The 24850-nt window shown below is 51.0% G+C and overlaps 2 protein-coding genes across 2 annotated transcripts in view; one reads left to right on the forward strand and one right to left on the reverse strand.

The window, feature by feature from the left end:
• The first annotated feature begins 13812 nt into the window (after positions 1-13812).
• NR2F1 (nuclear receptor subfamily 2 group F member 1) lies at positions 13813-23703 on the forward strand. Its single transcript, XM_037800709.1, has 3 exons — positions 13813-14548; positions 16999-17526; positions 22634-23703. Exons 1-3 carry the CDS (start codon positions 14083-14085, stop codon positions 22912-22914), a joined length of 1275 nt encoding a protein of 424 aa, XP_037656637.1. The 5' UTR covers positions 13813-14082; the 3' UTR covers positions 22915-23703.
• Positions 15673-24850, reverse strand: part of FAM172A (family with sequence similarity 172 member A) — a 546681-nt gene continuing 537503 nt past the window's right edge. Inside the window, exon 11 of the mRNA XM_037800716.1 lies at positions 15673-15765. Within this exon, the coding sequence (XP_037656644.1) occupies positions 15707-15765 (59 nt within the window). The 3' untranslated portion in view covers positions 15673-15706. The remainder of the gene's footprint in view (positions 15766-24850) is intronic.

The raw sequence follows: 24850 nt of genomic DNA on the forward strand, positions 1-24850 counted from the left end.
GGCACACAAATAACCTTGGTCCCAGTCGCCGGGGAGAACGCGGCCTCTTCCCCGGGCTAGGTCCCCAGGGCTCGGAAACCGCGGCCCGGGCCCCAAGCGCTGCGAGACCCCGCACTTCCGTCGAGCGCGCAGCAGCCGACCCGGCGCGCGAGGTTTCGTGCCCCGGATGTGGGCCTCGCTTCCGGGAGCTGCTGCCGGTGGGGCCGCGCGCTAGGCTGTAGTTGCCTGACCTCGAGGGAAAGGTGAGGAGGATCTCCTGCGCGGGAGGGTAGTTCGCAAGGGATCGCCCTTGAGGGAGTGAGGGTCCTTGCACACTGCGGTGAGGACCTGGCCAATCTGGGGGCACGTAGCGCCCAGGGCCGCGCTGGTCAGAGGGCCATGACGGACTAAGCACCGCCACCCGCACCATAGAACCCTGGCGGCCGGAAGGCATTGGGCCTTCAGGAAAGCTACAGGCACCCTCACGAGAGGAGACCTGCGCCTGGGTCACCGACTCCGTCCGGAGCGAGAACTTTTGAGCAGGAGTTGCCTGCTCGGACATGGACCCGGAGCCGGGGTTCTCTCCCTGACTCTGAGGCGCCCGAAAACCAGCTCGTCTTCCTGTCCGGCTCCGGCTGCGGAGGGCTCGGGAGCTCGACGGGTAATCGGCAGTGACTCTCGATTTCCTAGCGATCCGCAGAGGGCAGTACCACACTAGATGAGGTTAGTCAGTGACTGCGGAAGGGCGAGACCACACCAAGACAAGCACACTCTGCGAGTTGGGACTCCTAATTGCATGTTTTCAAATCCTTGACACCTAAGCTTCCCGAAGTGTGACAACGGACGCCTTCTCTGCCAGAGGGGTTTGGGGAAACCAAGTTTCTTGGTACTCTTTTCATCCCTGTTATGGGCTCACAGAGGAAAGCAGATAATAGCACCAGCCGAAACACCTGCGATCGCTCAATGAGCTAAAATACTGACGGTGATTGGAGTCATTTCTCCTTCCGCTTCCAGAGGGAGCTCGAACCTGAAGCATCAAGGTTATCCGTCACCAAACTTTAAAACTGGCGACTTGCAAAACCTGCTAGGGACTATACCGCCAGCATCTGGAGGGGATTCCCTTTGCAAATAGAAAGGCGTTTTGATTTTTTTTTTTTTTTCCATTTTAGTGCTTGTTCGGGGCTTGCGTGGCGTAAAACACTTCTTTGACTGTCTAGAAACTCGGATAGATCTGAAATAAGGGAAATTAGGTGAGGGGAAGGGAAAGTGCTGAAGAGAGAGAAGAGGGTAGTGCGCGGGGGCTGTCCTGACCCAGTGGCGGGACCCAGCTGGAGCACAGATAAATCCCAGGACGCCAGTCCCTAGGACTCTGTGCAGACCCGGCATAAACACTGACACGTGCTCTGCGCTCCTGTGATCTTACTGTGCTTTTCGGACGATCTTCCCACACACGCCCCACCCTACCCCCAGCCGGGCTTGTGCCTCTATCTCCTGGCTTTGGGGCCCCTCGGAAGTTCTCGAGCCAGCGGAGCCCCACCCTTTCCCGCTGAGCACCGCCCGTTGGCCAATTCGCTCACGCCCGTAGCGGTGTCTCTGTCTGGGTAGAGCGGGCAAACCCAGGCGCCTGACGTGGGGGATCCAGCCCCGCTCAGGGGTGGGGGTGATGGAATGGCAGAGCCCTGGCGGGGCGGCATCTCCGCTTTCAGTCTTTCCGGTCACCTATCAGCCCGAGCTCTTCGGGATCCCTGTCTCGCTTTGCTCCTCACAGCCATGCAACAACCCCTTTGTCAGCCCAAGCTGCGCGCCCTGGCGGCTCCCGGGTGCCCCAGCCCTTAGAGCCAGGGCTTAATCAGCAATGACGCCTCCAGGTACAAACAGCTCAAGCGTCGCTTTTCTAGCCTCCAGAGCCCTGCCTTTCCTCCCCACTGAGCACTGAGTCGCCGATGTTTGGGGTGGCTGTTTTTTTGAAAGTATATTAAAGGACCGTTGGCATCTCCCTGTCAAGGCATTACGCCTTTATCCCCATCAATTAACCACAACTCAGAGGGCTGCTAGTAAGAGCTAAATTGAGCTGCAAAAGTAGGTATCCCGTTTCAGGCAGATGCTGTTATCTCCCGCTGAGAGGCGCGGGTGGCGGGGCGCGACCCACAGTTTCGCTACAGAGCCTGAGCGGCGCTGGACCAGGCTGAGGGCGCGGGGCGGCGGGGCTAGAAGAGAGGTCGCGGTCCCACACTGAGCTAGTGCTGCCGGAACCGGGAGGAAGGGAGGCAGACCCTCGGAGCTCAAGCTCTGTACGTTAACAGGAAGTGTCTCCAGAGTTGTGCCAGGGAGAACGCCAAGAACAAGCCGTACGTTTTTAGCGCAGGAGATAGGGCCCCGAGTGGAGAGTGTTCGCAAGGCCCCGGCGCTCTGCTGGAGATCGGGGGACGGGAGAGGTTAGTTTGGCTTGCTGCTGTCGCGGAACACAGCCCACCGCCTCTTCCCGCCACTCCAGCCTCCTCCTTCCATGGTAGCAGGTTCCGAGAACCCCAGAAATTGAGGTGTGGATGAAGGCCCGGTGCTGTGGGGATACCAAATATGGAGCTAGGGAATCCAGGACAGAAACGTGGCGTTTAGGACGAAGGGAATTCACTGGGGACTGCCATGGCCGTCGGCCCAGACTTGTCTTTCCATCTTTTCTCACCCCAGCCACTCCCGAGGCAGGGAGGACAGGCTCCAGGACTTGGGGCAAGGCTGCCGCACGCAGCTGGGAGACCCTGGAGGACTGAGAAAAGGAGGGAGCAAGGAGACGTGGCTCTCACTGCAGTTACGGGCTTTCCTCCTGACAATGGCCACAGTAAATTTAGCCAAGGCTAAAGGAGATTAATTTCCCAGCATAATCCAATTAAAAGATTTCTGAAGTAATCTTTTTCGAAAATGAAAAAAAAAGTGCATGCTAAAAAGGGGGCTGGTTTTGATGACAGTGATTTATCGCTTCCGCACCGTAGGCGCCGGACGCCCGCTCTCCCGCGCCGGATTTGACCAGAGCATCGCGTCTGAGCCTCCAGTACAAACTTCGCCTTCCTGAAAGACAGCCATCCATCACTCCAACCTAAGCTGTAGAGAGAATGTGCAAGGGACTGGGATTGCTTACAAGCACCATAGACTTTTTTAAGTGCTATTAGATTTATGGTCTCTTTTTCGACGCCCATCCAGAGCAATTAGCACATATGTTCTAAATAGATGATAGTTTTGTGAGCAATAAAGCAATTACCCATCGTTGGAGCTGACAGTTCCTCCAACTAAACTCCAACCAGCAGCTAATTGGAAAAGTCATTTCAGCTCCATTGTCTGCAATTAGTCCTGCTAAACTACTACACCCCAACTAGCTGGTTTGAGGTTAATTTATTCAGTGTTGTATTTGCACGGACAAGCCGTTGCCACGAAGGGACTTTCCTTTTGCCCCTTCAGCCTGCGCCCACAGACTAAAGGAGCAGGTGGGAATGAGGAGCTCGCATTGTGGGCCCGGATGGCCCTCGGACAAGGCGGCACCCAGTCGGCCTTGGCGCCCAAGTCAGTGTCCAGCAAGCTGAACGCCAACAGAGAAAGCCAGTGTTTGTCCTGCTGGACGCAAACGGCGGTAACTGCTCAGTTTGTGCTACTAAAACCTTGGTTTAAAAAAAAAAAAAAAATCACATAGGAGATGATTAAGTTCTGAGCACACCCCTTGCCTGCACACCCAGTCATAACCCAAGGCCATCACCCGGTCACAAGGGGTGGTCAGACCCGCCAAAATAGCAAAGTTCCAAGCCCTAGGCGGGGAGAGGGAGCCTCCAACTCCCGAAGTGGTTCCGAAAAAGAAAGGCTGGAAAGGTCGACACCCCACTTCTGCTTTCAGCCGCTCTGAACGCAAAGTTACTTCCCCCTTGAAACTGGGTTTTCTCGGTGACTTTCTTTGCCTTTTTTTTTCTTTCTCTTTTCCTTCTTTCCTTATCTCTTCCTTCCTTTCGAAAGTTAAACCCTACAGGTCCAGGATTTGTGCACAGTGAGTGGAAAAAATGTGTTAAACGTCGGTTTGACGCCCCACCGGATCTTCCAAATATCCAGCGGCTGGGATTCTTCTACTTAATTTAATCTTTATTGGACAGGGCGGCTTCTACACTCCTATTCACCAGGAATCCCGGGGAAACGGATCCGTTGGGGTTCAGAATTGAGGGCGGGAAGGAGAGGAGTTAAAGAGGGATTAATCTTCCCCCACCCAACCTCGAATTTTGGAACTGCCATCGCCAGCAGGCTGGGGGGAAGGGCGGCCGCGGAGGAGGGAGACTCAAGGGCCCATCCCTGACAGCCAAGAGTCCCTACGATCTGGAGCAGGGGGCGGAGAGGCTGGCAGGTTGAGATGGGAATTTGTAGCCCTGGAAACAGAGTATTCCCGTAAAGAAATTTACAGCGAAGTGTCCCAGGCTCTGGGCGCAATGGAAATATTACTTAAGAGAACATGGGGGGGGGGGGGTGCTTCTTAGGAGGTAAAGCCCAGTGCTCTTGATTCCAGAAATCGAATGCCCTTCTCAAGATAATCATTCATATTTAACAACCTAAGGGGGATTTCTCCTTTTTGAATTAAATTTAATACCGAAGAAAGATAATTTGAATGATATTTTAGTCAGCGTATAAGACTGACTACAATAATTCTAATTTCAATAAATTGTAACTAATTTTTCAGCTTCAAGGATTTGAACATATGTATCTATAGCAAGAAAAACTTAAATTGTCTAATGTCAGGCCATTGTTTTCCACTTTTTAATGTGTTTTAACCAGTTCCAAGGAAGACCAAAAGGAAAAAATCTTGGGGAGGAATTGGAACTAAAGGTCTTGGTCTTACCAATTACCTCCCACCTGTCTCACAGTCTCCACTCTCTGAGGAGAAATCCTCCTATCAGTGGGACTTCCATTTGAAAACCCCAAAGAAATAAAATGTCCTCACTAAAAGGGCTTTTCACTAGTTTGCATTTTTTTTGTTTTTTTTTTTTTTTCCAGGACTAAATATGACATCCCAGAGGGCAAGGAAAAGTGTCAGCTGAAAATATTGCCTGGACTTGATAGAGAATCCTAGTGTAGATGTATGTGCAAACTTATGTGTGAGAGCAAAATAATCTACCTAATCATAACCCCCTCCCCCAGAATTTATGAGAAAATTTATGTACACACCCAAGCACCCTGAAAAATCTCTAAGCGCGTGTGTGCAGTGATGCAGGTCTATGTGAGCTCAGCTAGCTGTCCACACACATGTATTCACTTCTGGAGTAAAGGCATTTTGGTTGCTCCCATAGTTTCTTTCCATTAAGAGTGATTAGATGATGTCTATTCAAAGTTGCTGATCCAGAGAGAAAATAGTAGATAAAAGGAGATTTCAAGTGACCTCCTCATCCCTTTCACACCAACCTGAGTCCTAGAATAGCCAAGGATCAACTAACACAAAAGCCTTTTCCTTTTTCCTTTCAGCTTTAGAAGATTTCATGCAATGGGTTAACAATAAAACATAGAACTATCCCTGAGTTTTGTTAGATCATGCATTTGAAATACTTTATTAACTCCCCCAGTAGATGGGCTAGGTTTATTTTCTACCTCTGAAATGGGTAAATAAAATATGCATAGCATAGTAGAGGGTGTAATTGCTTACTGCTCCATGTAGTTTGCATCAGTGCTATTCTCTGCTCATTCTCTTTGGTTTAAACTTTTCCTAAACCCCCTCTCTCCTCACTGATAAAGGACACTATAGTAAACATAACTTTCCGCTGACAGTTTAGAAGGAAATATTAGGTTTATTCTTTAGATCAATTTTCTGATAGGTACCTACAATTGCAGCATAACTGTAGTTACCTGCAGAGCTGCTGACTTTGTGAGCCAATACTTTCCCATTGGTTTATCTTATAGGCAGTGAATAAAGTGACATTAAAGACTTAAATATATTCGAGCAGTCTTTAGTCAGTGAAATGTCCAACTCGGATCTACTTCTGATGGGCTAATACTGTAGTTTAAAAAAAAAAAAATAGGTGCTCTGACAGGTAACTATTAAGGGAAATTATTATCTAGTGTAGTTGATTATATTGTCAGAGTACTCTAACCACCTTCAAACTCATTTCAAAACTTCAATTTTTCATCCAAACACAACCTGCTTCCCCTGGGAAAAATAGCCATGCAGTTTTTCTTCACTCAAGTAAGGCATTTAAAATAAAGAAATATGTTTGCAATATAAGAGTCTCTAGTTCTTTCTTTTTTCATAAATGTATTTAGATAGCCCAGACTTGATTTTTTACAAAAAGTAAATATTTGGCCCTGGCTCCACTGGTGTAGTAGGAATGATTGTCACTTTGCCTTCTCTAAAAAGACTTGATTTGCATCCAAAGGTCAGTGCCCAGACAAAAGAGAGAAGTGCTTCCCTTATCTCCTTTCCAAAACATATGCTTTAAATGGCCGGCTCATGTTAGCAAACTCAACCCCTTACTAAGGTAAAGTGGGTCTGCACTTAACTCTGAGTGTTTCGACCCAAAGGTGACAAAGTGCCTAGGCTACCAGAGTGATAGTGAGCATGTGAGCCTGTTGGATCTGTGGCAGGCTAAGAGCAGGCAGTCCAGCAGAAGTTCAACTTCCAACTTGGCCTTTCCACCTTTGTTTTTGTGTTGACAAAGGCAGAACTTTTTACAGCTGGGCAGCCACAATACAGACAGTTAAATCTTGGGGAGATTAGCCACTTCTGAGATGTCTGGGGTTTTTTGGTTTATTTTGTTTCTGTTTTTTTAATAATCACAAAACATTAAATGGACATTCTTGTGCCTCACCCTTTCCTCCAAAAGATCTGTGCAAGACCATTTTAAATACATCATCTTCAACTGCATTCCTTCCTGGCCTTAATCGCATGCCAAGGGGGACTAATTGATTCAGCACCTTTAAAATAAGCTCTTTGGGAAAGGTCTGCAACAAGATCAGAGGAACTGACCTTTCTTTCTGTGACTGCAGGCCTGTTCATCTCTCCAGATGGACTTGATAAAACAAAATTCTTTCTGTTCTGTGGTCTCTCTAAACAGAATAATACCATTTTTAATGATTTAGGGGTAGGAGCGAGATATGGGGCAGAATTTTCTACACACATCAGGTCATTTGTAAGGTCTTATGGCTCTTGAACTGGAATTAGAAAATGTTTTTACAAGACCACCTTTGTTCCACATGATTTACCAAAAAGCCAAAATGAATGATAGGGTGGGTGAGTTTTGGGAGAGCAAAATGCCAATTTCAAAGAGTTCATTGGATTAGTTTAGAATGATTCAGCCTTGTTATAAGAAAGATATTGAGAGGAGGGAGTGTTAGCTATAAAACCTGCTTAGATCGGGACTCTGGCCCCACATCTCTGCTTCTCTCCCTCTCCCACCAGTTCACTACTGTTTACTGGCTGTCCAGATGGGAGGGATCAAATGTTGTGTGTTAGGTCCTTTAAAAAGTGATTAACACTGAGCAAAGGGCATTGTAAGGGAACAGCCAGATTCCTCTTCCCTAAGTGGAGGGATACTTTCTGGTAGGGTCCTGGGACACAATGGAGACCCTGTGTGTATAGGACAGACTTGTGGGAATCAAGAGGACAGAGGGAGACTCGAGAAAGGAGGCCCCAGGGGTCCAGGCCCCAGCGAGGTTCTTCCCTTACCCAGATGGGCCTAACCAGGAGAGACAGCCCTCGGGAAAGAGTTGAGCTGCCAGCTGGCAGCTTCCGGTAGGGTGCTGAGTCAAGGGCCACGGACGTTCTGGGTCCAAGAGCTACGTCCACACACGCCAAGACTTAGTTTAAGGTTCTGGGAGTAAAGGGCCTGAGAAGAGAGGGAGAATGATCTGGAGAAGAGAGGATGAATGAAATAAGGGTGGAAAATGCAACTGCATTTTCTACTCCTGCAGCTGAGTGACGTGTGGAAGTTCAAAGTTTGGGGGCCTAAGTGTCCTCACCAATTTTAATCACTTTTTTATTAGGTGCGCCCACCAACAAGTATTATCTCTTGGTTCATTGAGGGGCTCATGTGGCTCAGGACGAGTGTTCCAAGTTGGACCAGTAACAGCCGACGACCCTGCAGAGAGCAAGCCTGAGCTCCCCCAAGACCTTGGCTGCCCCCTAAGTCCTTCCACGGAAGCCATTTTGCTGGAGGCCGGGCTGTGAGAGCAAGCAGAAGCTCTTTCCTGGTGTGCAAACCTAGTTGGGGAGCACTGGGTCGGGAGAAGAAACTCAACCCTAGGTGCCACTAGGGCAGAAAGAGACCAGAGGGGTACAGTCACCTCCTTGAAAAGCCTCGGTTTTTCCCTTCCCCCTATCGCTACAGAAAGTTGGCGGAGGAGCGCGAGTGGCTCCCCTTCTCCAAAAAAGCAGAGAGCTTCCATAGCTCCGCGCACCTCCCCGGACTGGGCCCAAGGCTGCACCCCTCCTGCCTTTCCTTCCTGAAGAGCTGGTGACTTCGCTTGCAGCCTCGAGAGTCTATATTCTCCCCACCTCCCCGGTCACGCCGGGTCCCAGGGGCCTCCCCCAAGTTTCGAGGCTCGTTGGGTGCGGAGGGGTGGAGGGAGGAGCCCACCAGGAAGTGGGTGGGCATCGCCGCTCCCAGAGAGGCTCAACTGGCCCTTCCGCCTTGCCTGGCCCTTCGCCTGCAGGGCGCGACCCCTGAACAGCCTAGCTTGACTAGGCCGCCTTATTCCCTTGCCCACCCAGCTCTGGGGCGCGGCCCCCGGCGCAGGCTTCCCCGCCCCTCGCGCCCGCCCTGCGCCCGCCCTGCGCGCCCTCTGACGCAAACGCGCGCCGCTGCCCAACGCCGAGGAAGGCGCTCTTGTTCATTTTAATTGAGGCTCTCCTTTTCACACATGCACACCCCCTCGGTCCCCACCCTTGGGAGGCGACCCCCCTCCCGCCCCCAAACCGCTTGCTGAGGCGCAAGGAATCTGGTTCCGCTTCGGGGCTGTGGATCCCTTTGCTCTCTCGCCACGCTGCTGCGGGTTCCCGGTTCAAGAGAGCGGCTTCGTGCCTCTTTTAATCCGCTGACATTATCGCCCTCATCAAACAGGCAGCCATCGATCGTGTTAAGTTAGGGGATAGCGTTCCATTAGGGGATCGCATTATAAACGGCGCCCGCAGGTGGGCTGCGGGGGCCGAGCTCACCTGGCCCCGGCGCGGCCGGCCAGCCAGGCTAGGCGTGGGCACTAGGGCTAGCCGGGCTTAGCTCGGTAGTCCGCTCGGACTTGGCACCGGCGGAGGCGTAGGGAGAGCTAAATGTACTGGTCATACTGCCCCCGCCGGAGCCCGGAGGCCCCGCAGCCACTTCCCGCCGAGAGGAGGTAGGGGATAGAGGATGGGGCGGGGAGAGGGGTGCCCTCTTTTGAATCTGCACTGATGTTCCGCCGGCGCGATCCTCACCTCCAAGACGACGTGGCGGCCTCGATCCCAGCCTTCGCGCCGCAGGGGACGGAGGCCGGGCGAGGGCAGCTGCCCCGCAGACCCCGCGGAAAGTTCTCGTCGTTCCGCTCTGGCTGCCTCAGCTGTAAGGACCAAGGCCGCCTCCCGGCCTGTCCACGTTACCAACCCCGAGTTCAAAAGAAACAATAATTATTGCTTTACTCGCCTGGTTGGATCAGGGCTTGGCCGACTCTCGTTTCTGGTGCCCACGACGCAAGGTCCAAGGTCGGAAGGAGACTGGGCCCGCGGACCTAGAGTCCAGCTGGCCTCCGGTTGCCTGGCGTTTGTTCTTTCCTCCTGCTCTTTTCTCCTCTCCCACACGCTCCGTCTCTCTCCGCGCTCTTTCCCTCTCGCTGTCTCCCTCCCTCCCTCCCTCCCTCTCTCTCTCTGCCTGTCTTCCTCTGTCCTCCACTCCCTGCCTCTGTACAGTCTCGGGAGTTAAAATTTAGAATTTGTATATTGAAAGTTTGCTTTTGAGGGGTCTGCTTTAATCGTATTTATTTCATCTTTTAACTGACCAGGATACATGGGCAAGTTTATTTCTGAGACGGGCAAGGGAGAGAAGTCCCTGTCGCTCCCAGTTGTCTCCTCTCCATCAACTGTGTACAATGGGCGGCCGCTCACAGAGTGCATTGACAGTCTCTCCATTATTCGAGTTGGAGGGACGGGGGGCAGGCACAGGAAAGCCTTTATTCTGCTCTTTAAAGTCATCTCTTCTGCTGCTCACTAGGCGGTCGCCGATTCCCGACTTGCAGGCTGGAGAGACCCGAAAGCGCAAAAAGCACCCCAAACAGCACCGCTTCCCAAACTCCTTTGTGAGATTTAAATTGAGAATCAGTATTTTAAAAACAAACCCTTCATCTGTCTATACAGCGTGAATGTATACTTCCACCTTTACCTGAAGGCGTGTTGGAGCTCTGGATGAGTCAAACTTTTACGCCTTCTCTAGTCGAAAGGCTGGCGGGCGAGCTGGGATCCCACCCCGGCGGCTGCAGCGGCCGCTTTGTCACTCCGCGCCACTCCGCGCCCGCCTAAGCCTGCCTAGGGGAGCGATCTCAAAACGTGGGGGATGCAAGTGTGCGATTGGAGAATATGTAACTAACAGAAGTATCATTTTCCTCCCAGTACGATCTTTCAAGGAAAAAAAATCCATTGAAAGAATTTTCAAAGTGTTGTCTTCATTTGGAGAAAAGGCACAGGCTGCCTGCGGGGAGTGGAGGAGGGACTCTGCTGTGCGTCGACCCGGCTCAGCTCCCGTCCGCTAGGTGGCAGCCCGAACCAGCGATTCCTGCAGGCCCTAAGGCGGGATCCCTCCTCCCGCCGGCCCCTCCTCCCGCGACCAATCACCTCCGGGAATCCGGGTCTCCCTCTCTCTCTCCCTCTCCCTCCCTCCCTCCCTCCCTCCCTCCCTCCCTCTCTCTCTCTCTCTCTCTCTCTCTCTCTCTCTCTCTCTCTCTCTCTCTCTCTCTCTCTCTCTCTCTCCCCCTCCCTCCCCCGCCCCTCCCTCTCTCTCTTTCCCCCTCCTTCCCTCCCTCTCCTCTCCCCTCCCTCTCCCTCTTTCTCTCCCTCTCCCTCTCTCTCCCTCTCTCTCCCTTTCCCTCTCCCTCTCTACCCCTGCCTCCCTCCCCTCCCCCCTCCCCCCTCCCTCTTCCTCTCCCCTCTCTGTCTTGTCTCCCCCCTCCCCCCTCCACCTCTCCCCTTCTCTTCTCGTTCTGTCGCCCTCTCCTTTTCCGGGACTCTGACTTGTCTTCACTAAGCCCCTCCAAACAACAAAATCGGGATTTACTTCAGTTTTATTAATACTTATCGAAGCGTTGTTTGGCGTTTGGAACAGCCTGAAGATACTACCAAAAAAAAAAAAAAAAAGGAAAAACAAGATGGATTGAAAAGTTTAATTTTTAAAAATCATCTTTGGAATCAATAGAAACAGTTGATTCGGATCGAATTTGTGGCAATAGCTGCAATTAGCAGTAGTTTGCTTCGTCATAATCAAACCATTAAAACCAAGATGTATTTGGGTAAAAGAAAAATAGGGAAATAGTACCTTGTTTCTATAAAGGAAATAAGATTAACAGAAGCCAGACTTGGTTTATTCCTGTATAACTGAGGAAAACAATCAAACCCAGTATATTTCACGAATCAGTAAAACGATATGGGTTTCATTCCCATTAATTTTTTCCAACATTTTCAATGACTCTCTTTTCACGCTCATAAAATCTAATTTTAAAAACTTTTAAGAGGAAACCAAAATAATTTCCTTCTAATGCTCTTTTCAGCTCCATCGCAAAACATTCTCCCCCTCGCCATCCCTTCCCCCTCTGGTGTGTGTGTGTGTGTGTGTGTGTGTGTGTGTGTGTGTGTGTGACCACAGACGACCCATACTAATCAGGTCTCAGAGTAAATAGCAGCGCAGGACGATCTCAATGTAAATTGTGCTTGTCAGAAGCACACCCCCCTCTCTCACTTTCTCTCCTCCTCCCCTCGCCATCCCAGTCAGTAGGTAGCTAAGAGGGAGGGGGGAAAAAAAAAGAAAGAAAGAAAAAGAGGAGGGGGAGGGGCTCTCCAACCAATGGCGTGCGGGAGGCTTGGCTAACCTTAGCCTCCCATTTTCTCTCCCCCCCCCCCGACTCAGGGCTCTGACCAGTCAGTCGCCTTTGATTATCAGTTGCCAGCAGCCCTTCTCTTGGCTCCTTGACACGAGCTCCATATAAGGCAGCGATCTCCATAGAAACGTGTCAGTTTCAATAGTAGTGTCAAAGTTCACTATATACAGACATTCGCGCAGATCCCCCTTTCGGAAACATTGCTCTGCGAGTCCTCCCGTTTAAACGCATTCAATTTTTGGGTCTCTCTCCTCTCTCTCTCCCCCTCTCCCCCTCTGTTTCCCTCTCTCTCTCTCTCTCTCTCTCTCTCTCTCTCTCTCTCGCTCTCTCTCTCTCCTCTCTCTCTTGCTTGCGCGCTCTCTCTCTCTCTCTCTCGCCCTCTCTTCTCTCCCCCTCTCCCCTCTCCCCATTCTCCTTTCTTACATATTCTATTAGTTGTTCCCCCCTTATTCTTCTTCTCCTTCTTTCTCTCCTTTCTTTCCCTCCTCCTTGTCTCTTTTACTCCATTCGTGCAGAAGAGAGAGAGCTAAACTTAAAAAAAAAAAAAGGAGGAGGAGGCACCCCTTCGTATTCTTCTTATCGTTATTTTATACATATATGATATTTTTTGGAGGGAGGGTGTTGGTTCCCGGCTGAAGAGCACTTATTTAAAAAACTAAAAAAAGAACATTTTTGGGCGATCTCCAGGGTTTTTTTAACTAGCTCTCTGTGTTATAGCAGAAGAAGCAGAAGAAGGAGCAAGAAAGAGAAAAAGAAGCGGATTATTTATTCGACCTACTTTGGATGTCTCTCTCGCTTTTTTTTTTTTTTTTTTTCCTCCCAATTCTTTTTGCTCTGATTTTTATGTTTTCAATTTCGCTGTGATTTCGTCGCCGGCGTGAATATCCCGAATTTTTCTCCCCCTTCCGTCACCTCCTGAAAGGAGAAGGCAACGAGAGCCCGGCGCCACCGGCACAACAAAAAGAGCAAAGTGTGTGATTCTCCTCGCCGGCTTCCTCCCGCTCTCCAGCGCTGCCTTACTGAATGGCTGGCTGCGTCCGGCCCTGGACCTGGCCCCCCGATACCCGCGCGCCCTGATCGCCACCGGCAGCCTCACCCCGCGCCCTGCTTGGCTCCCAGCGCTTCCCGCACTCCCGAGCCTGGAGAGGGCTCCCGCCGGGACAGCGGCGGCGCAGTCGGCCCGGGCCCCGGCTCGCGCTCCGACTGTAGCCCAGTCTCCGGCTCGGACCCCCGCCCAGGCCGGGGCTCCTCCAGTGGCGCTCGCCGCAGCTGCTGAGGCGGCGGCTCCAGAGGCGCCTGCAGCCACGATCTCCTCCTCTGCTGCTGCCGCCTCCGCCGCCTCCGCCGCCGCCGCCTCCGCCCTCACCGGCTTCCTCTATGTCGGCTCAGCCCGCGCGCTGCGCGTAGCCCGGGCGGCCGGCTGGCGGGCGGGCGCCCGGCGCGGGTGAGCGAGTGTGTGTGCGAGTGTGTGTGCGCGGGGGTGCGGGCGAGGCGGAGGGCGAGTGTGTGCGCGCGCCGTGGCCCATGCCCGCCGCCCCCGGCGCAGCGCCCCGCGCCGCTCCCCGCTGCTGCCTGTGCCATTTCTGATTTTGCAACTTGGGGAAGAAGAAAAAAGCGAGAGAAGGGATCTTGCTCGCGGGGGGGGGGTGGGGAGGGGGGAAGGAGAGTGCGGCCCCCCCCGGAACGGAGTGCGGGGGGAGCGGGCTAGGGGAGCAGGGGTGTTGAGGGGGGAGCTTGAGAGCCTGGGGGGGCTGAAAAAAGAGAGAAAGAAAACAGCAGGAACCACAACAAAACGCCAGCAGGGCGGGCGGGCGCGCAGCAGCAGCGGGGCGGCCGAGGCAGTAGCGGCGGCGGCAGCAGCAGCGGCGGCGGTGGCCGGTGCCCGCCTTAGGCTCGGTTCCCGCGACCCCGGGGCGCCCAGCGGGCCCCCCGCCCCCTCCCCCTCCCCCCTTCCCCTTCCCCTTCCCCTCCCCGCGCTCTTGCGCTCCCCACGGCCCTCGGCGAGCAGCTCGGCTCCCCCCAGCGCTCCCCGGGCCCAAAGATATGGCAATGGTAGTTAGCAGCTGGCGAGATCCGCAGGACGACGTGGCCGGGGGCAACCCCGGCGGCCCCAACCCCGCAGCGCAGGCGGCCCGCGGCGGCGGCGGCGGCGGCGCCGGGGAGCAGCAGCAGCAAGCGGGCTCCGGCGCGCCGCACACGCCGCAGACCCCGGGCCAGCCCGGAGCGCCTGCCACCCCCGGCACGGCAGGGGACAAGGGCCAGGGCCCGCCCGGCTCGGGCCAGAGCCAGCAGCACATTGAGTGCGTGGTGTGCGGGGACAAGTCGAGCGGCAAGCACTACGGCCAATTTACCTGCGAGGGCTGCAAAAGTTTCTTCAAGAGGAGCGTCCGCAGGAACTTAACTTACACATGCCGTGCCAACAGGAACTGTCCCATCGACCAGCACCACCGCAACCAGTGCCAATACTGCCGCCTCAAGAAGTGCCTCAAAGTGGGCATGAGGCGGGAAGGTGAATATTTCTTCTCTGCTTGTCTCCCCGCGCTTCGCCCGCTCGCCCGGCCCACTTTCTTTCTCTCTCGTGGGGGTGGATGCTGTGTGGGGCTGGGGCTCCAACGGTCCCGTCCGGTCCCAGCTTCCCCTGTCCCTGCTGCCCTCATCCCCCGGCGTTCCCGCCCCCCAGCTCGCTGCCGCTGCCTCCTCCTCCCAGCCTGCGTTCCTCTCCCCGGCTCCCCTACCCCGCCCGTTGCCTGCTCGGGATTGTGTCCCTGGGATCGTGAGTTGTGGCTTAAAATCCCCTTTCTCCCTCTGTCTTGGATGTGCTCGGTGTGTGTCTTTCCGGCGTGTACATGAGGATGCTTGGGGCTGTACTGGCATGAACCCGGAAGGGAGTGCTTATTTCCCCATAAAACTCCTTTTCTGTGTTTTTTGCATTCCATTTTTCCCTCCACCTCTTCATATCCTTTATTTAAAATGGGGGAGGGCTGGGAGCTGAAGTATCCTGAACCGTAGATTCATTGCTGCCATCATCCTTTTGGAAGCTTAGCTTGGGAAAGAGGAGTGAGATTTATTGCACTTGTAGATCTAATTAGGGGGGAAGGGGGGCTTCTGGCCCGTTCACTGGTTCCCTGTCCTCTCCACGGAGCTGGGGGCTGCCTCCTCTGGAGCTGTGGCCTTGTTTTCACCCCTCTACTTTGAAAGGAAAGTTTGTGATTGAACTGTGCTTTCATAGTTGTGTCATTTTTAAAGAAGCATGATACTCGTTTTATTTCTTCATCAAACTCCACCCTCTGTTTAAATACTGCATACAAATTACAATTTACAACGCATTTACCGATCCTTCTGATTTGGCCATAATGCAGAGACTTGCAGCTGGCATGAGCTTCCACATCATTTAATCCCTGTGTTGTATGTTGTTTTTTTTTTTTAAACACAACTTTGATGTTGGTTTTAGATGTGCTTCATGTTCATGTGGCAAGAGATGCAGCACTTCTTTTATAAATATATTTAGTCTTTTACTGTTAAAGTTTATCTCCCGACAATCGTTAAAGATGTCTTATAGTCAAATTAGCAAACCAGTCAATTTTGCAGAATGCAGATTACTCCTTATAATTGACTTTAAAATTATATTTTATATGCCACAAGAAAAGAAATTGAAATCCTTCAGCTCTCAAGGAGCAGGCAAATATGACGACTTCATTCCTAGCTCCAGGGAGATTTTGTAGGCATCTGGGGGAAAAAAAAAAAAAAAAAACCAACTTTGAATTGTGCTCTCATTTAATTGAAAAATAACTGCAAAGTTCAAAATTATAATAGGAAAAAGGTATTCTAGCTGTTCTGTTTTAAGAGCTTAAATTGCACTTGGACTTGTATTAAAATTAGAATCAAGGCAAACTTAAGAAAATAGTGCAAAACCTGAAATTAAGACAGCTACGTGTACATGGGTATATCTATAAATATTTGTTAGGGGAGAGTTCAGTAGCACTAACTTTTCCTAAAGTTGGCTTTGTTTACATGGCAATTTAAAATGCTGGCGCTGCTGAAGTAAAACATACACTTTGAAAAAAAAAAAAAACTTTGGTCAGCTTTAAGAACTCAAAGCATGCTTACGTTTTGCATTCAGATGGTTAATGAATCCAGTGTTTTTGCAGTTGCAAGCTCGTGCACTTACTGGGCAAAAGCTGGCTGCAGGTTGCAGTGGCACCACCGCACAGGACAGACATTAATTATATTTCCCACTTTTCCCAATAATGTTTGGCTACTGTAAGTTCAACTTTTTTTCTTGAAAATATTCAGTTTTCTGTTGCTTTTAATAGCGAGAACTTTGTGTGGGGCTCTGTGGTGGAGGGGAGAGGGGAGGGGTGCAGAATACTTGTTCTCTACTCAGAAGTTGTAATTGGTTAGTAGGGTATGCAACTTGTATCTATTTTAAGGATAATTCTATAGCATTTTTAGAGAATATGGAAACATTTTATGAGCAAAACGCTGCTTGCTTGCAAATAAGGAGGCCTCTAGGCATTTGCCTAGAATCGCGACCTTTCTCCGGTGTCAACTATTTTTTTTTTTTTTAACCCTGATTTACTTCAGTCTGGAGGGGCGAGTCGGCTTTCATTTTTCTGTGTGTTCCTCCCTGGTGGCGGAGGGGTTGGCACTTTCTTGTCTTAGGAGCAGGGCTGTCCATGCCGGGCCGGGGGCCCTGAAGTCAGGCCTGGTTCTGGCATGGTTGGGGTGGCCAGGGTTGCAGGCGATGACTGAGCACATCAGGCCGCGGATCTGGAAGGCCTCTGCCTAGATCTCCTTGCGATGTAGGATGTGAGTGAGATCCAGAGGTAGAGAGAAGGTGCGCGGGGCGCGTGTAGCTGCGGGAAGAGCCTCCGCATTGTGTCGGGTGCGCTGCGGCGCGGCGATGTTCGCAAGCTCCCTGGATGCACATTGCCTCTTTTCTCTCTTTCTTTTTGTCAGCGGTTCAGCGAGGAAGAATGCCTCCAACCCAGCCCAACCCAGGCCAGTATGCGCTCACCAACGGGGACCCCCTCAACGGCCACTGCTACCTGTCGGGCTACATCTCGCTGCTGCTGCGCGCCGAGCCCTACCCCACGTCGCGCTATGGCAGCCAGTGCATGCAGCCCAACAACATCATGGGCATCGAGAACATCTGCGAGCTGGCTGCACGCCTGCTCTTCAGCGCCGTCGAGTGGGCTCGCAACATCCCCTTCTTCCCGGATCTGCAGATAACCGACCAGGTGTCCCTGCTGCGCCTCACCTGGAGCGAGTTGTTTGTGCTCAACGCGGCCCAGTGCTCCATGCCGTTGCACGTGGCACCGCTGCTGGCCGCCGCCGGCCTGCACGCCTCGCCCATGTCAGCCGACCGCGTCGTGGCCTTCATGGACCACATCCGCATCTTCCAGGAGCAGGTGGAGAAGCTGAAGGCGCTGCACGTCGACTCGGCCGAATACAGCTGCCTCAAAGCCATCGTGCTGTTCACGTCAGGTGAGGCTGCGGTCGCGGGGAAGGCAGGCCGCTCTGTGAGTGAGCTCAGACTCGGCGCCGCCCCGGGTCTCTTGCGCCTCCTGAGCCGCGGCCACCGCCGCCACTGCCGCGCTCGGCCCGGCCCGGCCCGCACCGGACCCGGATCTGGCCCTGGCCCTGGCCCTGCGGCCCTCGCGCGAGGACGCGGCCGGCGGCGCCGCTGCCATCTTGGGAGCGCGGCCGTGCGGGAGCCGAAGCGTCACATGCGGGCGGCAGTGGCCAGGCCTGGAGGCCTGGAGGCCTGGACCCCGGCGCGGGGCCGCCGCTGTGGCGGGTGCGTGCCTGGTGGGGGTGGGGGGAGAGGAGGAGGTGGTGCTGTGTATCCGTCTGGCTGCGCGTGTGTGCGGTGTGCGCGCGCGTGTGTGTATGAGTGTATATGGAGAGCCAGAGCTCAGCGTTTCTGGGGGAGGAGAGAGAAGGAAGAGAATGTGGGAATGTGCCTTTCTCCTCTGCGTGGCACGCTCCCCGGATGAGTTTCCCGACAGTGAGAAACACACAGAGAGAGGTGGAGAGAAAAGAATATGCCCAAATAAATCATAAATAATCCCACTTTATTGCTGTCTGATTTTCCGTTATCGGAAACCATTCATGTTTGCAGTTGCTGAGGTTATTGGGGGTCGTAAAAACGGATTCGATCTAAACAAGAAAGATAGAACAACAACAACAACAAAAGCAATACTGGATTACCCGCAAGGATGAGAGGATTCCCGGCCAGAGATAAAGCTCCTGACTATGCAAAACACGAATATTGGAAATGTAACAGATTGCCTTAAAAATATCAAATTAAGTGAAGGCGATGATAACATGCATGTTAACAATTTCTTTTATGATAGATGGTTCAAATTAACTTCCAGGAAAGTGCATTAACGGTGCCTTTGAAGGGCTCCGGTCTGAGCCTCTGAGAACGCTCCCTGACTTCTATTATTGTAACCCGCAAGAGGGAAACATATAAACACGCGGGACAGCAGGTAGTGGGGGGAAATATAAACAAAGCCAGAAAGGAAGCTGGTGGGAAGGAGAGCTGCTCAGAGTCGGTCTCGGGCCCTGCCCACTCTGAGTAGGGTTAGTTCAGTTTTACCACCATTATTGGCACTATTGTTTTTAATTCCTCCATTCGGAGAACAAATAAACCGTCCTAATAAATCTGTTCTCGAGTCCGGCCCTCCAAAGGTCAAATTAAAACCATTCTTGAGCAGAGATGACAAAACCCCTTTCCCAGGGCCTTGTTGAACAGTAAGCAGTGGTATAATCTATCAATATTTCTTGGCTTTCATGCGTGAATGATCGTATTTACATTGTATTAAAATGACTCTTAAATTTGCACAATATTGTAATGTAGTAAATGTAGTATTAATATCGATCTGAACAGCAGATAATTTATTTAGACAGGAACATCTCATTTGTATGCAGGGTGGCCAGAGCCGTGGACTTGGACTGCCCCCCTTTTACTCTCAGAGCAAATGCAGGTCTGTTAGTGGGAGAGGGAGTTTTTCTTTGCAAGAGGATAAAGTGTGAACCTTAAAACAAATGGAAGATTTATTGAATAGCCTTCTCCATGTTTGAATGCATTTTATCTTAATAAGACTTGATGGAAATGTGTTTTTCAAAAGTGACAAAGAGCCTGGGAAGCAGTGACCAGGCTGCTTTAGCTCTGGCAGGCCTGGGCCTGGCTGGCTCTCCACTACCCCCAGCTCCTTAGCCAAATTCATCAGAAAGCAGGCCAGTGTCAGAGAAGCTGGGGTTTTAAAATCTCACCCAGAGATGTGTCTTGAAGCAGAAATGTTTCTTGGAGCTGGACAGAGGTCTTCTCAAGAAAGGTCTCCCCTCCCTTTTCCTTGCCCCTGTAAGGTTCTTTGAACCCCCTTGACTTTTCTGATCTCATGCCCTTTCCCAGAGAAAAGCGAGGACCGTGCAGTGTGCAGGGAAGATGGTGGAATTATTAGTGCTTTCCTTTCAACTTTCCATCCAAAAACACCCTTGTAAAAGATGTTCCACTGAAAAAAAGTTTTCCCAAAGAACTTTCTTGAACTAAGTCTTCAAGGTGCAGGGGATCTAGAAGCAAACAGTAACATTATTTTGTTGGAAAATTGCAAGCAGAATATCTGAAAATGGAAATAGAGCTGTCAGTAGTAATTTATCCCCTTCCTCCATACAACACATTTCCACTTTTGACTAAAGTTGTTTTGATTGCTAGCCAGAAGGGAATTCATGGGAAGCCTTCTCAAAATCATCCAACTTTTAAGCAAACTTTGAATGATGGAAAAGACAATTTTAGACATATTGTCCAATGTAGTTTGCTCCAGCTAAGTATTTGAAGCTGGCACGGGGGTCCCCCATGGTGGTTTTCACATTTGACCTTCAGATGGTATGTTTAATCCTTAATATTCTGGACTGCATCCAAGGACTAGGTCGTGACCTGAACTTACTTTAAAAAAAAAAACTCATTAATTCATACACCTAAATATTCCCTCAAATAAATGAGACCTTCCCTGAAAGGAGCCATCTAGTTAACATAAATACAATAAATCCATTTTCAGAACAATAATAACTTTGATTTCTAGTTGTGGCAGCTGATTACATCTATATTTCCTGAACACTAAACTCTTCTGAATGCACAACATGAAATACATTCTCTGCACTACAAAGGCTAAGCCGGCAGGGCCTAGGCAGTAATGGTTATTTATTTACATAATTTCTTTTCCATATACTGTAGAAGAAATATTGAAGGTTCCCACATTGACACTACTGTATAAAAAGTGAGACATGGATTTTGCACATTCTGCCTCCTTTTCTTATCTGAAGTATAACTCATGGAATGTAAACAGGTAGTGCATTATACCGCCTGATCACCTAGCTCTGCCACCGCAAACACCCAAATGATCGGAGAGCCTGTACACAGTTGGGGGAATCCTGATGCAGTGGGAGGGGTGAATAATAACCAGAGTGGGAAGCCAGGCCAAAATGAGGGCTCCTGCCAGAGAAGACGGAGCTGGCTGGCTAGTACCTGGCAGGCGGGCCCAGCTACAAGCATTTTGCCTACAAAAGAGGAAAGAAAATGGAAGCAGCTGAGCACGCTTTTCCTGGATTCCCTCCTTTAGAGTGGCTTAGCTGAGAGTCGAGCAGTGACCTTGCACTCTGGGGACTCCAATCATAGATATCAAATAAATATTGTACTGACCTGAAGGTGATACCATATGGGTCTTTAAAAAAATCCGCTGGGGTATCAGGGGGTCCTTTTCATATTGCATTATCTGGGGCTGAAAGCGATCCTGTGGTATAATGGCAGATAATGCATGTAAAGCAAGATATATGTAAATATGGGTCTGCATGGTGCCACTCAGCAGGGCCAGGTTAGCAGCAGGGCCAAAGGCAGACCTCAGGGTCCCCTCTCTAAGTAGTGAAGCCCCAAAGAGCTCCTGCCCTGGCTCTGCTAGCCAAGAAACCTCACCGGTTTCCCAAGACAGGCCAGGGTGGATGCACCCAAGCGGCTGGCTAGAGTAATTAGACATCTGAGAGGAACCCAGTTTGAATCTGGGGTCAAAGTGGACTTGCCTCAGAAGTTCTTGAATCATTGCTAATTTTATTTGTATTTTTGCTGGAGGCCATAGCCTTGTAGATGAAGGTATTAGAATGCTTTGTAAATCCCAGTTCTTGAAAAATAAAGACATAAAGCTAGAAACTCAGCACACACAGGTTTCACTTTGAATCATTTGTTGTGTCTTCTTAGGGTCACACTTGCCCATTCATAATTATACAATGTCCTTTGGGGGCATTGCCATGCATGGATTTCTTCCTGGGTAATATATACTAGCAAACTCTGCCTTTGATCTCTAGTCAACCTCCTGACTGGCTAAGAGCTCCTCTGTGATCCTCCTGTTTTTAAAATATTTATTATTAATATAAGAAACAACATGCATATTTGAACCAGGAGAGGAAACCTTCACTTCCTTCCTCTGATTCTACCTTCCCCTCTATTTGCCTGCTTTAGTTAGTTGATACAATATTATCTGCTGTCTTGAAATATTTTTATAGAGGACCAAGAAGGTTCTTGGTTGATGTGAGATAAACACACAATTTTTTGAGATGCCTTCATTGTATGAAAGTGCCTTTTTCTCCCTGGGTCATTCCACGGGAACCTTCTCTCCTCACATCCCCTCTCACCCCTACCCCACTCCCCAGCTTTGAAGCAGCAGCAGCAGCTGCTGCTGCTGCTGCCTCTAGCCCAGCTTTGTGTCTGATCACTGCAGATGTCTCCTTTCTGCAGCCTGGAGTAACTGAGCCATATTCCTCCTGATTATTATACAGCTTACAGAGATGTGACCAATTTTCAATTACTTGATCTAAGGCACAGATAGAAGTGTATACCTCATCGAGGAGGATTTGCTGCAGAGTCCTCGCTTGCATAGATAGTGAATCTCAACTCCTATATTGCTAAATGTGGACTGGATCTGATTCCAGGCACTGCCAGCCCATGATTCTTTACCCCCTCCCATGTGTTTGTTCACTACACAATCTAGGTTCTCCTTGAGGCTTCTGGTTGGGGTCGTTTGGGCTTGAGAAGAGACTTCAAGAAGCCTTTAGTTGCCCCCAGGCTGCATATTTTTTCAGGGCTCCCGAACACCCTGAAATCAGGGGCAAATGGGGCAAAAGTTCTCCCTTTAATGAGCACAGGCAGGTAGATGCTCCTCTGCAGGCCAAGGACAGGTTGCTACACACAGCAAACATGGCTCAGCATCGTACATTATTTAATCCAAAGGTGAAAGAGGAAAAACAAAGAGACTAGAGTGGTTGCTGCCTCTGCAAGTGTGTGCTTCTCTTCTCAGCTCCCCTAGGCTTGGTAGGGGCTTGATTTATTTTTATTTGTGTTGGGGGCTGGAGGAAGGAGACGGTGAAGAACAGAGAGGGGAGGTGTGGAAAAAAGGATTTAAAATTTTTTATTTGGTTTCTTTTTCTTTTTGTCCTTAAAAAAAAATGCGTGAGTGTGTGTGGCTCGTTTATGTCCCTGTTGCTCGCCGACCTAACCGTGTGCCCCCTCCCCCGTCTCTCCCTGGTGTGGCTGCTCGGGCAGACGCCTGTGGCCTATCGGATGCCGCCCACATCGAAAGCCTGCAGGAGAAGTCGCAGTGTGCGCTGGAGGAGTACGTGAGGAGCCAGTACCCCAACCAGCCGAGCCGCTTTGGCAAATTGCTGCTGCGATTGCCCTCGTTGCGCACGGTGTCCTCCTCCGTCATCGAGCAGCTCTTCTTCGTCCGTTTGGTAGGTAAAACCCCCATCGAAACTCTCATCCGTGATATGTTACTGTCTGGGAGCAGCTTCAACTGGCCTTACATGTCCATCCAATGCTCCTAGACCTCGGGCGCTTCCCACCTGCCCCCGCCCCCCTAGAGACTCGAAGGATCGGCCTGAGCCAAGGACTCCAAAGCCGCCGGGACGCCTGGGCGGCTGACACATGGGGTGCGGCGGGCCAGGCAGGCCAGGAGGGGGGAGGCGGGCTGGGACAGGAGCAGCCCACCCTGCAGAAATGCAACTGAAACTGCAAACCAGGAGAAAAAGAGACTCGTTTAGGATCAGAACTGTGAGCAAATTGGAAGGGAAAGAAAAAGGACTTTTGTCGGGTGAGAAAAAAAGAAAGGGAAGAGAGTGTCATGAGAATTTTAATAAAACAGAAGGAGACTAATGGACCTTCCAGGACTTATTGTGGACGGATGTGGATATATTCTGTACAGAAAACACCACACATGGAAGTGGACTGAACCCTATGTAGAAACACATGCGCTCGCGCACACACACAGACACACACAGAGACACACCCTGAACATTGTTATTCATTTTGTAAAATATTAGTCTTTATTTTCATTTTTGTAAAATTTAAACATTGTATGCGCATAAAGAAAAAAAACAAGAATTAGGGGAAAATAACATTTTCCAAATAATTATAAAAATTGTCCTGTGTCTATGTATCTATATCTGTTTTGTATTTTTTTCTGGTTCCAAACCAGATTTCCTGTGATTCTATACTAATAATTTTTGATATAACCCTTTGCTTCTTATAATGAGTGCGATATATGTTGTCGAAGCTGTTCTTCAAGAATTAAAATTGAAGTGAAATTTAAACAAAAATAAAAGAATTTAGCAAAACCCACGTGTCTGGTTGCTTGACAGATGTCATCAGTGCAAGAGAACCCCACAATTAACATCCACCTCAATTACCATTAGAATCGTGGGGGACGGGGGGACTTTTAAGGTCTATAGCCAAGTTGGCTGGATTCATTTCCTGAAAGCAAGCCGCTGTCTTGGTTTTGTAGAAGTGGAAGGCCGGGCTCTGAGTGGGACGGGGTCAGCAGGGAGGCCAGGGCGCCTTGGTCTTGGACAGCAGTCGTTGCGACCTTGCCGGCCACGGGCGGCCTTTCACGCAGATGGGACAGGGGCTGGTGCTGGCAGGGTCGCGCTCTGGAGCCCAGTCTTCACGCACCAAGCACAGGGAGCACCGCCTGCTTCAGTGACTCGGCAGTAGCACCGAGGCGGGGGCCTGGCTGCAGGCGGGAACTCGCCGGGCGGGAGATCTAGGGAGAAGGATGAAGGAGCAGATTCGAAGGTCGGGGGGAGGGAAGGCATTTCTCAGACGCCTCTGTGCTGTGGGTAGTTGCGGCGGTTGGAGGGTCCTGCCTCTCCCAGCCTGAAAGAGAAAGTTGGGGCCTCAGCGCGGCGAGACCTGGCTTTGCTCCCCCTTACGGTCCGTTGACGAGTTGGATGTAATCTGCCCATACCTCCAGGATCCGTTCCCTGGAGGATCCCTCAGCTCTGGTGGGTAGAGCGAAGGGCCTCCCTGGGGCACTTAGGGCCGTGGATCCAGAATCTGGGAGTATGGGAGCAGGGCTGGGGCCGGTTGATTCCGCGCTAGTGGTCCTTCGAGGGCAGAAATCTCCCCGAGGCCTCTCATTGGGTGTACGTGGGGTAGGTGTGGGGGTGGGGGGCAACGCTCTGTAACAGCTTTCGGAGCATGAATGTTTTTTAGAATCCAAGCCGGCGCTGCGAGAACACATACTGCCAAGGGAGCGCTTTCTTAACGTATTAATAAAGCCAGATCTTTTAAAATAACACATCTCATCCCTTCCCCTATCCCCAAACAGGCCAGGATGAGGCAAGAACTTCACTTTCAGAAGTCACTGATAATGTTCTGCCTTCAATTTGCTGTCTAGAAGTCTCCAGATCTTTTTTATTTTTTATTTTTCTTTAAAAAAAAGTGCATTAACAAGCTTCTGCACTCCAGCCCCTGGAAGTTTTG

The sequence above is a fragment of the Choloepus didactylus genome, chromosome 13, assembly GCF_015220235.1.
Source record: "Choloepus didactylus isolate mChoDid1 chromosome 13, mChoDid1.pri, whole genome shotgun sequence".
NCBI classification, from domain to species: Eukaryota; Metazoa; Chordata; class Mammalia; order Pilosa; family Megalonychidae; genus Choloepus; species Choloepus didactylus.